General features: G+C 48.0%; 1 protein-coding gene across 1 annotated transcript in view; it reads right to left on the bottom strand.

The window, feature by feature from the left end:
• The window catches only part of LOC146821394 (inactive serine protease 54-like), a 144,495-nt gene that overhangs the window by 54,216 nt on the left and 74,649 nt on the right, over window positions 1–15,630 (bottom strand). The window contains exon 3 of the mRNA XM_085609841.1: window positions 2,271–2,398. Within this exon, the coding sequence (XP_085465967.1) occupies window positions 2,271–2,398 (128 nt within the window). The remainder of the gene's footprint in view (window positions 1–2,270; window positions 2,399–15,630) is intronic.

The raw sequence follows: 15,630 nt of genomic DNA, 5'->3' as shown, positions 1-15,630 counted from the left end.
AGCTCCCTCCGCTAAAAGGATATCTTGTGTGACATTTGATGCTACACTGTTCAATGATGAGGAGGAAGCACTGCTAATGGAGCGTACTTCATCATTCTCCTCTCTTTCCTCCCGGGGTCTTTTTCTCTCCTCATCTCCTTGGACATTATCGAATATTTGGGCGAATGTGTACACATGCCCGTCTCGATAATCCCTATCGTCTCTCCTAACTTTTTAAGTTTCTTGTCTTTAAGATAGAGTTGATATTCTTCCATAGCCTGTCAAGTATTGGTAAGTTCTTACTTATAAGTTCCTTCTGTTCCATTGCATTAATTTATTTTTCTATGCTTTCTATTTCTTCCTGTAACTCTCCTCCTTTATCCCTTGCATGGCGTATTAATATATAATAAGATCTGTGACTGGGGGTGAATGTTTTGCCAATGTGCAACATTCCGTCCATTATCTTGTGTGTTTTGCTGTTTGCCCTATGTAGGAAGGTTATGCCCAGACGTGGGTGCAGTGCTCACTACGCCACTGGAATCAACCTATCCTGGCTGAAGAGGGGTGAAACCCCGAAACCTGTCCTAGGATGCTTGATTGCGGTCCAGGGAAGACATGGCTTGGCAGTTCGGGCTGGACTGTTCCCATGATGCACAGGGTCAAGACTGATTTGCATATGGCCATGTCTGAACTGGGGTGTCGTGGTGATCAAAATAACGATGGATTAAACCCAGATCTGTGACTGGGGGTGAATGTTTTGCAAATGTGCAACATTCCGTCCATCATCTTGTGTGTTTTGCTGTTCGCCCTATGTGGGAAGGGTATGCCCAGACGTGGGTCCCGTGCTCACTACGCCACTGGAGTCAAGTTATCCTGGCTGAAGAGGGGTGAAACCCCGAAACCAGTCCTAGGATGCTTGATTCCGGTCCAGGGAAGACATGGCTTGGCAGTTTGGGCTGGACTGTTCCCATGAGGCACAGGGTTAAGACTGATTTGCCTATGGCCTTGTCTGAACTGGGGTGGCGTGGTGAGCAAAATAACGATGGATTAAACCCAGATCTGTGACTGGGGGTGAATGTTTTGCCAATGTGCAACATTCCGTCCATCATCTTGTGTGTTTTGCTGTATTAATATTTGCTTCACAATAATTAACAAGCAAAGCAGTGTATTGCCCTAGATCTGCTTTATATTAACAGATAAAAACAGGTGACAGGTTTCCTGTTCTTTAACATGATGATTTAACACCTTCTCTGTAACCCCATTTGTTACTGTTTTTACTGTTCTCTACTTTTAATCTCTAATTTTGATTCACGCTTGCAAAGTTTGTACCAATCCCTATCATCTACCCTTACTTTTCCCCTTCCAGATGTCCTTATTTGCCAAGTTGTTGTCTTCATGGTGCTTTTATCGTAGTGTTCTATTGATGACTTTATCTTGACATCGTAAGGGCTTGTAAAAATGTTTTAATTTTAATAGTGTGGTGCTGTTGTTTCTACCTGCTTGTCAAACTTCAGTATGCCCTGTACAAAGTTAAAACTAACAGCATCTAATTCCTCTCACAACTATTGCCTCTCTCTCTGTTTCATATTCCAAATTCCATACTAACCTGTTCTCCTTCCAAGATGTAGACTATCAAGATCTGAACTGAGCGACCTTCAATGATAGTCAGAAGATAAATAAATAAGGGACTTCAGATTTACATTGAAGTAAAGTGGTGAGGAATTTCAATACAGCAAAGAGCAATTTCTTTTTTTGCTTATTAAAGAAATTGGAATATAAATTATTCCTACCCTTTAGAAAGGGATGTACGGCCTGATTTAGTTTGTCTAATGGTTTACCCTGTCTTAAATGTGCCCATATCTTGTTCACCATACTATAAGTGAATGATATCTTATGGCACCTGTAATAAGGGAATGGGATATCGGTCACATTTGTGATTGAGTAGCACCCCCCCTCCAAACAATAAACCAGGTCATTAGAGTCTGATATAGATTTTGGTGCTAACGGAAAATTCTCAAATTTCTGGAGGAAGTTATAATCAGGTGGAGAATACTCTTGCATTGGGATAGAATAGTGGGGAAACTTCCACCGCAGATGCTCTGCAAGATTGAGCACTTCCTCCAGAAATGCCAGCAAACCTAAAAATCATATCTTCCAAAGCTGTTTTAGATATACATATCTAGAAATAGGAGGATATTGTTATGGCTACTGGACTTTAAACGCTTGTTGAACTGGGTTCTTTCTTTAGGTTTTTTTATGATAGTGAAAGGGAAATTTAATCACAGTCATACCGTGTTTTCATTAATATTTGATTGAGAACTCTCCTGTGCACAAATCATGTTTTTTGTTTCTCCGAAGCAGCAGCTTTTTGTATTGTATAACTCAGCCTTTTGTAGAGCAGGTATCTTGACTGATGTTTCTGTTGAAGGAGAGATAAACAAATATATGTATTGGTTTCTTTTACCATGCCAAAGAGGCTCAAAAAAGATGTCATCACATATGTATTCAAGAAAATGAATTTTAACAGTATCATACAAATGCTGTTTCATCTTGCCTGACACACTTTTCTAATATGTAGGAGAGGAAGTAGGGACAGATGACAAAGAGGCTCTCCATTGGACCGTGGAAAGGGGGGCGGATGAGATGAAAGGTGTGTGGTGGGAATGAAATCTGTTATGTACAATAGAAGAAGCTGCAAAATAAGTTGTTGGAGAAGCAAATGACTGATAGCAGTCATCTGTTTTTTAAAGTGGCTGGTATGTGGGCTGCGCACAGACTATGGTTTAGACAGAGAAGGTGTACAGAATAGGCAGTTGGTTGGCAAGGGAGATGTGACAGAGAATAGGAAATAAAGGATAACAACAACAGGCTTTCAGGTAGACTGATGATAAGAAAAGAGATGCCAAAACAATTGAAGATGAAGGGAGGGGACTGTGGTTGGAAGAGTCCAGAGACTGGGCGACACCATCAGAAAGAAGTAAGAATGAGGTCAGTGATAGAAACTGGACTGCTATGAAGAAGGGGCTCTGTTGCTTTGAGTAACATATTTATTTTCTGAAGAATTTACGCAGTTAAGCAACTATTATTCAACCCTTGCATCCAATGTGTATAATACGATGAATAAGCCTCATGAGAATGCATTGAATGCATGCATCAATAACACAGAATGCCACTTTCATGCAATACTGAACTCAGGACAAGTGGCAGCTCCTCCGTTATGGCAGAGGAGCATTGCCCTACTGCTGATAGCCAACAGAGGCAAATGTGAAAAACAAAATGATAATAAAACCATATTACTATCATTTTATTGTTCACTGAGCTACAGCTCGCCGAGTGTTAGGGCAGGGAGAGGCCATATAGGATAAGGGGCCCATTCAAAAACTGCATTTTGTAGTATAAAAATATGAGCATTGTGGTGTAATATATGGTATGGTTTGAGACCTTACCATGTAATAGACTGGCAAAACTATCTTGGTTCCCACCAGGCTTGTTTGTAAAACCTTTACCTCAACTCTGGATAGCTGTGATTTCAAGCAGTATGACTTAAAAAAAGGAACTAACGTAACGCATTTAGGAGCATCAAACAACGAAATAAGAAGTCACGCAACGTGTAAAACACCAATTTATAAAAATAGATTATATGTTTATACATTTTTAGACAGCAAGATAAGCAGAATCCACTGGAGAGTTCCAGAGATATAGATTTTTTAAAGAAAATGTAAATCTCAGCTTTTAAGTCCAAAGTGCAAACAAGCTTTGGTAACTGTAAAGTTTGAAAACGTTTGAAAAGTTCAAGAGATGTGTTTAGCTACCCCGGCTCGTATTGGACGACAATTTTCTGACCGGGTGAGGGGGCCAGGAAGGTGTATTTGGACAGTTACCTGGTCACCAAAGCAGTCTCCAGTCCAGTTCCACACTTTACATCAAAAGCATATAGACTTCAATGGAGTGGCCCTGATGGAGGGGATGCAGGATGCTGACAAAGCTGAAGGATGCTCTGGGTGCTGTGCAGTCTGCGGGGGTGTCCTTGCAGTTATTAATCGGTCCATGGTTAAGGTAGGAGAGCTTTGGTCACAAGAGTCGGTGTCTATCGAAGTCCTCTTTTAGCCAGTTGTGGCTGGGCTACCTGTCTCTTGTGGCTGGGCTACCTGTCTCTGTACACAGCAGGTCCAGCGGTTTCCTTTGGTTAAGGCTGGTGTCAGTTTTTGTCGACTAATCTGGACTCAAACGACACTCTGAGCAGATTCAGGTGCAACTTTTGGCACGAGGATCAGTCTCTTCGGTTGCCCAACGGCAGTCAGCAGCGATTCAACAAATTTGGTTACTGACTTACTGGAATGGGCTACTTAAGCGTTGATCGACCTGGTGCTGGTTCCAGGGGGTCAGCTGACTGACCCTTGCAGTCACCTTTCTGGTCTGGGTCTCGTGAATGACCTTTCCATGAGCCAGGTGCAACAGGCACAATCCTTTCTTTTCTAGCCCAAGGTGTGACAGGTGCAGTCCAGCAGCCAGTGCAGCCTCTCCTGCCAGGGCCTGAGGTCAGACGGCAGTCCTTCATCAGTCCTTTTTCTAGTTCTGTTGTAATCTGATGTTTAGGGTTCCAGGGGTGCCATGCATACACCCTGAAAGTGCCCTGAGGGGATGACTTGGGCACTAGCCAATAGGCTGCAGGATCTCTCCCGCACCCTGTTATGACTTCTGGCCATGTGTGATATCTATCAATCCCAGGGTGCACTATTCTGTCCACTCCGAAAATGTCTGATCCCTTCCTTGGATGTTGGGAGTATGGTAGCCACCCTAGAGGCTACCTGTGGGCTACACACCCCCAGTGAAAACCAGTTTGGCAACTAGTGTCCTCTCTCTGTTCCTGCTCCCAGCCTGTCTCCATGAACAAAGGGGCAGCCCTCCAAGAGTGTGTTTGTCATATACCCACCAAAGGCAGCTTCCCATGTGAAGCTCTCCTTTTGGGCTGACACCCTGTTTCTGAGCCTGGGAGTTGTTGGTCAGCAACAGTGTGAGGCCACTGGACAAACTGGGACAACAGAGTGGCAACTTTCTAAATGGTACCTTTCCTTAAAAGTTACATTAAATTCAACTAGGGCATTGAGTCTGATTTAGTGCCACGATTAATTGCAAACCCTTAAATACCAATTTTAGTAGTCCTATTCAGAAGTTAGCTAACTGAGAGGTCAGCCAGTAATTCTGTATCAGCCAAAGGAGTTACTATCCCTTTTCCACAGCAAAAACGACAAACTTGATGTTTTGCTGTTAAGACATATTAAAAGTATTTGTCATACTTAATAATATATAGTACCTGCCTTAGGGATAAATAGTCCTTCCTTAAGGGCAGCTTATATATAATGTTAAGGAAAGTGGGGTCTTTGCCATTGGTGCAAATGACAAATTCAAATTAGCAGTATTAAAACTGCTCTTCCAGGCTACAGTGGCAGGCTGGGAGACATTTTGTACTTTGTCACACACAAGGAGGGACAATCATTGCTGCAGCCCTGGGTGGACACTGTAACTTGCAAGCCCTCGGTACCCTTGGTATCATATACTAGGGACTTATAAGTAAGTCATCTATGCCAATTGGGATAGCCAATTCAAAATACCTTTTGTGAAAAGTTAGAACTCTAAATTAATTAACATTAATTACACATATGTTTATCAATATCTACCACATATTAAATAAAAATAAACATGGTAGTGTAGGTGGGATTTTTTTTTAAATTATAATATATTTGAGTGACCTTATTTTTAATGCACATTTAATTTGACAAGTTAATATGTGTGTAACATTTTATTTTATTAGTTCTAAGTGAAAATTAAATATGTAAAACTAATTCACATATATAATTTGCAATGTAGTATTTTAATATTTTTTTAAAGAATGATAAAGTTTAATCATTTTGCCTATACCTTCCCAAAAGTTAGTAGATGTCAAATTAACTGACCAGAAACCAGCCACCGAAACTGTCTGTGCCTGTTGATGGTATAAATCAGTTTCTTTCTGCAAGGCTGCAGGTTTAAACTCCTTTGTTCTGTGCATTGTGCTTTCCCTTGCTCATTGAGGCTATGTGTTTCTCCCACTAAAAGCTACTTGACTGCTCTACCAGCATTTTTATGGCATCCTGCCCAACATACTTTTTTCAAATCACATATATTGGTTCATTTCTTGAAAGGTTTTCTGTATATATGTCCACCTATGTCTCTTGCTGTTCCTTGGCAGACTTAGGGCCCGATTTAGATCTTGGCGTGACTCCCATGGCCCTCAGCAGTGGAGTTTACAAGCATTCGGCCAAGCTGACGGATTCCCACATGCTGTATTTAGATGTGTGCTGGCTGAATCTCCATCCGTGTCGACAGAGTGTTTACTGTTGCCTAAGCGACACACCGATGCCAAAGTGGCAGACTCCTCTGCTGGCTAACATTACTCCATCGCCATCAGGGTGGCAGGATTGCACCGAGCATATTTAGATTTCACATTGTGCTGGTGCTGGTATAGCTGCAGATTGCCGATGGAGGGATGCAGTCATGGGACTCGTTCAATATTTGGCTTTTGGATCACACACCTGATGTGTTTTGTCTAATTAGTCTCACTTGCATACCACCCTATAAAACACATTCCATTTCAGACCATGATCCTTTGCCATTCCACTGCAGCACAACATTGTCAAGCAGAACATTTGTCAGTGAAGTCAGGTTTTTTTTGGCATTCTCTGTTTCGTGTCCCTTTTTTCCTCTATCATTTATTTTCTTGTGGTTCATAACATTTCTTTCATTGTTTGTTTGGATAATGTCAGGGATGAGAAATTCCTGATTCACGGAGGGAAAATTGTCAGTCATGTTGGATGAAATATTAAAGTAGACCCACAATTGTTTGGAGCCCAAGTCCAAAATACAACCATATCCCAGAAAAGGCAAATGTGGACCAGAATAGTTGACAGAGTGAATGCTGTACCAAACAACCTGCACACACAGAAGAAAATTAGCAAGTGGTGGAAAGACCTGCAGGGGAGAGTGTGTTCCCTGGCTTCCAAGTATCACGCTCTTCTCTACCATAATTTTCAATTATGTTAAACTTATGTATTTATCAATCTCTATTTCATGCCATGTTTTGAAATGTTTATGTGTTTAATTTTGTATGTTGTCCTATCCTTGTTATTTCATTAAACCGATTTCATTGACTTTAAATTAAGGTATGCCATTTTGTATGCTGAATATAAGTGTATTTTGTATATGATGACTAATGCAATATATCCTTCTGAGTTGTGTAATTGTCAGATTTTAGCCTGCCAGGCATTGGAATGGTTCCTTTCAATACTCTCCTCTCTACTGTGTTGTGTTGAATCTTTGGTATATTTCATGTATACTTTATACATTTATATTCATTTCAGGACATCTTTTTACCAGCTTTTTAAAATAAATTTTGTGTACAATTTAAACTGTTTGCTTAATTCACTATAATACCACAGAAAGATACAATCAATATAGTAATTTGGATGCATAATCCATACTTTAACAATTTATATATACATATTTTAATTCATAATAGGTCCAACACCCAAAGTGTGTGGACAACCATCTGCCACTAAGGACACCTCCACTCCAGACCAGTAAGAAGCCTTCAGTGAGGACTCCACTCCTGCAAGTCCGTATGACAAGGAGATGCCTGGCCATCTGGTCTACTGGGGTAGACCGCTCCAGTGAGTCAGACTCAGCCCACACCCACACCTCCAACTCCAGCTGTTAACACACCTCAGCCTATGAGTACCTCCACTTCCTGTGTTCAAACTAACATTAACCCCAATCTTGTGCCCCCAGTCCTGGCGATCCAACACTACCACCTCCAGTTCAGAAGGGAACCAGTGGGATGGGGCACACTGAGTCAAGGGCACAGGGTTGTAGGGGTGGGGGTCACAGGAGGGAAACTGTAGGAGAGCAAACTGAGGCCACTGAGATCACTGTCACCCAGGACGCCATCGACCAAGTCATGGGATCCCTCCATCTGTCATCAAGTCATGATGGGCCAGGTCCTGATAGAGATCTGGGAGGTGAAGCAGTTGCAGAGGGAGCACAATGTACAGATGGAGAATCTAAACTCCAATTTGGGCTCCCTGACTAAGATGCTGTATGATATTGTGACCCATTGTGCAGGGCTTTTGCAGCAATATCTTCCCCTTTCTGTGGCCCAACAACATCTGGACCTCAGCCACAGAAAGGGAGACCTTGCCACAAGAGGAAAGAGCTACACCCACCTCATTCCCTGCAACTGTGGATCCACCAGCCCCCCTCAGGAGGGGAAATTCAGCCCGACTTGCAGGAGAGGATGGTAAAACCTCCACTACCACCACAAAGAGACGCAGAACCAAATTTCCTCCAGTGTAAGACTACCATTCGCTCTGTGGACTAATTTCTTGACACCTTTACCAGTTTTCATGCCCGCTGTAGTTTGGACATTGGATTCCATGCAATTTAGCCATTCAACAATATTTCCATTCACCATGATTTTTTTTTTTTTTTTTTTTTTTTTTTTTTGAAACCGTTTATTGCAGTTCGTAAAAGTTACAGGTATGGGCCTACAACCATCCGGCCGGCCGCTAGAATGACGAAAACATATTGCACACATACAGTAAAAGTCTCTAGGCAGTGCAGAGCAGTGAAACAGGAGTAATCAATGGTGCAGGCCACACAGCTCCAAGCCCACAGTACGGTTCCCTTTTCTTGAAACAAAACAACACCAAAAAACCACACCCGCAAGGCAACCCGCGATCCAAAATAACAGCACGTGCTCCATAAGTGGGGGATCCAAACCAGTAGCAGAACTCTGGAGGGGGGAATGGGAATAGATCAGGGACTGGGGGACCGCGCGCCCGCGGCTGAGGGAGGGGGGCCATCTAGGGAGATGGAGCAGGCGAGGCAGCCGGTAGCAGTGGTGGCTCACAAATACCCCCGCGGTAGGCGTTCCAGGGGCCCCAGAGTTTTTCACCCACGCCCCAGGCTTACCTCTCGCCACATACACCACCTTTTCACGAAACATACACCAATCCATATGCTCTTTCCAGGCCGACACCGCAGGGGGCCTCTGGGATCCCCACAATTGAGCAATGTCGCGCTTGGCTATCATGTATCCCAGAGTCACCCACCGCGTCTGTGGGACCGAGTAGTCATTCGGTTCCCATACATTCAGCAAGCATCTCCTCGCTTCAGGCAGCAGCGCAACACGCGTCACCACACACAGGACCTCATGCACACCACGCCAGAATCGCTCCACCTTCGGGCACTCCCACAGTATATGCATGAAAGTCGCCAACGCACCGCAGCCACGCTTACACATTCCGTCACCAGCAAAACCCATACGCAGAAGCCTTGGCCCCGTCACGTAAACCCGGTGAAGGATCTTGAGCTGGACGAAACGAAGGCGAGCCGGGATGGCCACCTCTTTCGGAGAGGCCACCGCGGAAATCCAATCCTCATCGTCCAGCTCCAGCCCGTCGGCAACCCAAGCCTCGCGGAGATTGGTCAGCAGGCACGATCTATCGTTGATCAGTTTTTTGTATATGAGGGAGATCGTGCTGTCCGGGACATGTCCATCTAAGACTCTGTCCTCCAGGGGGGAAGACTCCGGAATGGATGCGACATCCGGGAAGACGGAGCCCAGCGCATGCCGGACCTGTAGGTACCGAAAGTACTCACTGCCCTGCAGCTGGAACTCCGCCTGCAGCGTCTCAAAAGTTTTAAATCCCCCCCTCGTCCAGAGGTCTCCCACCGTGCTGATTCCGATCGTGTCCCACTTCTCGAAGCCCTTCGACGTCCACAGGGAGCCCAACCTCTCAGACGCATACAGCGGTGACGCCCGGGTCAAACGGTCCTTCCACCCCATAGCTGCATTGGCCGCGTGCCAGACACGCACCATGACACGCGTCGGTCCCGTCAAACGGGAGTCGGGCGCGCCCGCGTAGAGCGCTCGATTGTAATCGCCACCGGGCAGGAGCATCTTATCCATCTCAAATGCCGGATTCAAGGCGGGCCCGTAAAGGCCATGATTAATTGCAGCTAGTTGGGAGGCCCAGTAATACCGTTTAATGTCAGGGAGGGCGACCCCCCCATCGTACCACGGGAGCGTCAATTTAGCCAGAGCAATGCGCGGCCTCCCGTCCCAGAACAGGCGCCGCTGGAGGCTCTCCACCTCACGGAAATAGCGTGCCGGGACCAAGTCCATAGTATTCTGGAGGGCGTAGAGGAAGCGTGGCAGGGACATCATTTTAAACAAGGCCGCTCGGCCGAGCGGCGAGAGCGGCAGACGCCGCCAGCGCACCACGTCCTCCCTCAAACGCCGGAGGGGGGGTAACAAATTCCGCTCATAGCGGGCCTCCGGGTCAAGAGTGATATAGATACCCAGGTACCGAAAACCTTGGGAGGCAATCTGGATCGGACAGTCCCGTGGTAAGGCCGGAGCCTCCCCGGAAAGCACATATACACAGGATTTCGCCCAGTTGATGACCAGGCCTGAGTTGCGACCGAATGAACGCAAAACATCAACCAGGACGATCAGTGATTTACGCGGGGAGGCGAGATACAGAAGGATATCGTCAGCATAGAGGGACACACGGTCCTCATGCTCGGGGGTCCAGCGGAGACCACGGATAGAAGGGTGCCACCGCAGCCACTCCGCCAGGGGCTCCAGGGCCAGAGCAAACAGGAGAGGCGACAGGGGACAGCCCTGTCGCGTACCCCTCCCCAGCGCGAATGGGGCCAAGACGCGCCCATTCACTACCACCTGCGCCAATGGGCCCGAATATAGCAATTTGACCCAGCTAATGAAACCCGGGCCAAACCCGAATTTTGCCAGCATCGCCCAGATGTATGGCCATTCAAGCGTATCGAACGCCATGGTGGCGTCCAAGGACGCCAAGATGGCCGGCTCCCGCACAAATGGGACACGCGCGAGCACCCCGTGCAAGCGCCGCAGATTGAGCGCCGTGTTGCGATGCGGTATAAAGCCAGATTGGTCTTGGTGGACCAAATCGCCCACCACGCCAACCAACCTGTTGGCCAACACCTTGGCGAGGATTTTGGGCTCCGCGTTCAAAAGCGAAATCGGCCTATAGGATGTGACCCGTTCACGGGGCCTCCCCTCCTTGTGGATCACCACAATTGTGGCTAGACGCTGGTCCGGCGGGAGGGAACCCCGCGAGTGGGCCGCCAGGAACATCGCGCGCAGGTGGGGCGCCAACACATCTGGGCGTAGCTTGTAGAGCTCGATGGGAATACCATTGGGGCCCATGGCCTTGCCGGATGCAACCGAGCGAATAGCCAAGGCAATTTCGTCCGAGGTGGGAGGGGCGTCCAGCGAATCCCTGTCCTCCACCGTTAGGGAGGGCAGTGCGATGTCCCGAAGCAGGGCATGGGAGTCTGCCTCCGAGCAGGGGGAAACCGGGGAGTAGACTTCGCGGAAATAATCCGCGAAGCAGGAGACAATGGCTTCCGGCTCAGTGACACACGCACCATCAACACTCTCAATCAAAGGCACCACACGGCTCGCTCTCTCCCTCTTATCCAACCACGCAATCAATTTGCCAGCCTTATCACCCACATCATACAATCGCCCCTGCTGCTCTCTACTGAGGCCCCTGGCCGCCTCCGTGACGAGGGCCCGATAGGCCGCCTGCTTTAGGTGTAGAACATGCAACTTATCGTCTGTTACCCCGCTTCCCAGGGCACCCTCCAGTTCTGCAATCTCGGCCTCTACCCGGGTCACCTCCTCCCGCTCGCGCCACCGGGCATGGGAGATAAGGGAGAGGGCCTCCCCTCTAAGGACTACCTTGAAAGCCTCCCACAGGGAGATGGCCGAAGAGACCGACCCCACATTCTCATCGAAATATCGCCGTAGGGATTTGATCAAATCGGCACGAATGGTGGGGTCGCGCAAATACCATGCATTGATTGGGGCCACCCTGCCATCCCCCCTCGGGAAGACATCGAGGTGCAACAACAATGGGGAGTGGTCTGAGATACCCCGCGCCAGATGGCGCACCTCCCCCACCCTCCCTGCGTGGGCCGCCGGGACAAGGATGTAATCAAGCCGCGAGAGGCTACCATGGGCACCCGAGTGGAAGGTGTACTGTCGCAATGCAGGATGCTTTAATCGCCAGCAATCCACCAGGCCAAGCGTGTCCAGAAGGCCGGGCAGCCACGCCTGTGCCCGGGGGAGGTCCCTAGGGGGATGGCGATCCATAGACCCAGAGGCTACCGCATTAAAATCCCCTCCAACCACCAGCAGGCCACTCGGAAGGTCCAGAAGGAGGCGCCCCAGGTCCGCAAATGTGGTGGCTTGTAACCCAGGCGGGACGTACACTGATATAAAGATAAACACTCTACCCTCCATTCTTCCCACCAGAACCGTGTAGCGTCCCCTCTCATCATGGCGCACCTCATCAATCTCCAACGGGAGCGAGTTCTTAATCATAATACCCACCCCCCGCGAGCCCGAGGTGAAGCCAGAGTGGGCCGCCAAACGATATCCCCGCCGGTTCATTGCATGAAAGGAGTTACCTATAAGGTGCGTCTCCTGCAGGAAGACAACATCTGGTGAAATACGTTTTAAGTACTGCAGGACCACACCACGCTTAATCCTATCCCCCAGGCCGTTAACATTCCATGACAACACAGCCAAATCCCTACCCCCCATCATACGTCGAAACAATCGGTCGTCCCCCATCGAGCATCCTAAAAACAACAACATAGTAGCGGGTTTGCCCTGCGGTGCCAACAAACAACACACCCCCCCCACCCCCCGGTCCCAACAAAACTCCCCCCTCCCTGCACCCCTGCATGAGCCCAGACAGCCCCCCCAAAGTGCAGTGTGCCTGTCGCCCCATAGCTAAAATACTAACTAGTCCCCCAGAGGAGGAGGGAAGCCCCCAACAGACCCCGCACGACCTCCATAGGAGGGAAAAATACGCAATCAATAAGTGGTGAAGGAACAGCGTCCAGAGCAAGGCCTATGAAGTCACCCCTCAATTCTGCTCCGGCGGGCCCTCCTCGCCAGCCGCGCCCCCCCCGCCCCCCCGGCCCCGATCTCCAGGCAGAGTGTCCAGCCAGTCCCCAGCCGCCTCGGGCCGGTCGAAGAAGTGCGTGCGACCATCCACCTCTACCCTCAGCTTAGCTGGAAAGAGCATTGAGTACTTGAGGTTCAGGCCCCTCAGGCGACGTTTAACACCAAGAAAGCTCTGCCGCTGCTTCTGGACCGCCGGGGTAAAGTCTGGGTAGAAATGTACCTCCATGTTGTCAAGCTTGACCGGTCCCTGTTGTCTGGAGGTCTGGAGGATAGCATCTCTGTCCCGGAAATTAAAAATCCGGGCAATGAGAGGCCGCGGCGGGGCACCAGTCTTAGGTCTGCCCCCGGGGACCCGGTGAGCACGCTCCACCGCAAAAAGCTTACTCAGCCCCCGGGGCTGGAGATGGGTCAGGATCAACTCTTCCACGAAAAGATCCGCCGCCTCCGCCTCTCGTCCCTCCGGCACCCCCACAATACGGACATTATTCCTCCGGGCCCGACCCTCGGAGTCCTCCAGTCGCCGGTCCATCAGGGCGCTCGCCTGGCCAAGCCGGCGCACCTCCTTCTGGAGGGCCACCACGTCTGTCGTGAGGCTCGTCGTGGTGTGGGCCAGGGAGTCGACTCGGTCGTTTGTTTTGGACAAGTCTGCCCTCACAAGGCTCACATCCACCAGGACCGAGTCTATTTTTTGCGCTAAGGTGTCGAAACGCTGGTCCACCGAGGCCTTCATCTCTGCGATGGCGCCCATGACGTCCCGGAGGGTCAGATCCACCGGATGAGCGGATGCCTCCGTCGGGCCCACCGGGGATGTACGCGATGTCTCCGGAGAACCCTTCTGGAGCGTGTAGCGGTCCATACTGTTGGCCTGGTGCGCCGTGCCACGGCGGGTCGTCTTCACCTTCGCCCGGTCGCCATCTTGTTTGGTGGACATGCTGGCTCTTCCACCGTCGTACCAAGCACCCCAAACGGGCCGCTATACCCAGTCACGGGTGCCAGGGGGGGGGCAGGGGCGACCACCGAACCGCGGGTCAACCCACCGCCGGCGGGTCAGCCGGGCTCCTGGACAAGGCCACACCACCACACCCCGCTCCGCAGTCCGACCCCGCTTGAGAGCTAGGAGGGCGCAAAAGCGAAAGTGAAAGTGCGGGGTACGCCAGTCGCCCAGCCCCGTTCGCCGCTGTTATTCACTTTGTCCCCGGATCGCCCCACTACTCCAATCTGGGGGGCCGGCGAGGAGAAGGCCACAACCTTCGATCGATGCTCCCACCGGCGTCCGGGGTCCGATTCGAGCCCAAAAAACGGGTGGCGCCTCAGCTCCGGTTCCCCAACACAGTCCCCTCAACAAGGACAGGATATCGCCAGGATTAATTCAGGAGGTCGCGGAGGTCCTCGGGAGCCTCGCACCTACGCGGCCATCTTGGTTGCGCGCTAGGCTCCTCCCCTCCATTCACCATGATTGACTTGTGTTTGTGTTTTTTTGTGAACATCCTGCTTTAGTTCAGTTGGTTTTATTGAATAAAAAAGAAAATACAAAAAAAGACTGGTGTCATATTCTTTTTCTCAATTGGTACACTTTTTGTAGTTTCATCATACATTTTAAAAAGTTAAATTAAAAATACTGTTTAATCATAAATTAATTCCATATAGGTAATGTGTTTCGCATTTTTGAAGATATGACAATATTGAAAAAAAAAATCACAAGCTAGAATACGTTTTAATTGGAATAAAGAGATGTTACTCATATTCTCCTAAGTCAATATAACCCATGTATATTCCAAAATTATCATGCAATATTTTCATTGACAGTTCCAGACCTTGCCACCATGGAAGAACGGGAGATAATCCAAAAAATCTGATGAAATATCCAAACTCTTGTTGATGGTGTGCTATCAGAAGTTCATCCTTCAATGATGAGACACATCAACAGCTACATACAGTTAACACAACTTGTCAATTTTGCCTACGTAAAGGGAAATGTGTATGCTTTGGGGTGGGGTACCACAGGTGGTCAGAGCAATTTAAGCAGCACATATTACCTTGGTGGCAACAATCAATAGAAAACAAGTCTAATTCAATCTTTACAACTACAATTCAATGACTGTGCAAGTTGTCTTTGTACAAGATCAAAACATTCAAATTGTGTGTGTCTTTCACGTGCTCAACTCATGTTCATTTTGTACTATGCAACAGCAGCATATAAATGCAAATGTAACAACATTGAAATGTCCAAATGAATATGACATGGCAAAGGAACCCAAAAGAGATTGAGAAAAGATAATTATTTTGTATGACATTACAAAATAGACACATTAGAACTGACACAATCTGAGAGAACATTATCTAGAAAACAAGCAAGGATAAATAATGTAAATAAACACAGTAGTCCATGTGTCAAAACTTAGATCAAAACACATCTTTGCCCTGGATTTACCTTAACTTGCCCTTTTTAAAAAATGTCTACCTTAGAGTTTTACTCCCATTAGATTAAAAGTTGGTTTCAAATGTAATGTAATAACATATGAATGTGAAGAAGTTGTCAGTAAAATCTCAACGTAAGTCAATTCCTTCCTCCTAACAACGATCATCTTCAT

This window comes from Triturus cristatus, chromosome 6, assembly GCF_964204655.1.
Source record: "Triturus cristatus chromosome 6, aTriCri1.1, whole genome shotgun sequence".
Classification (NCBI taxonomy): domain Eukaryota; kingdom Metazoa; phylum Chordata; class Amphibia; order Caudata; family Salamandridae; genus Triturus; species Triturus cristatus.
This window is presented reverse-complemented; position numbering and strand designations above follow the sequence as displayed.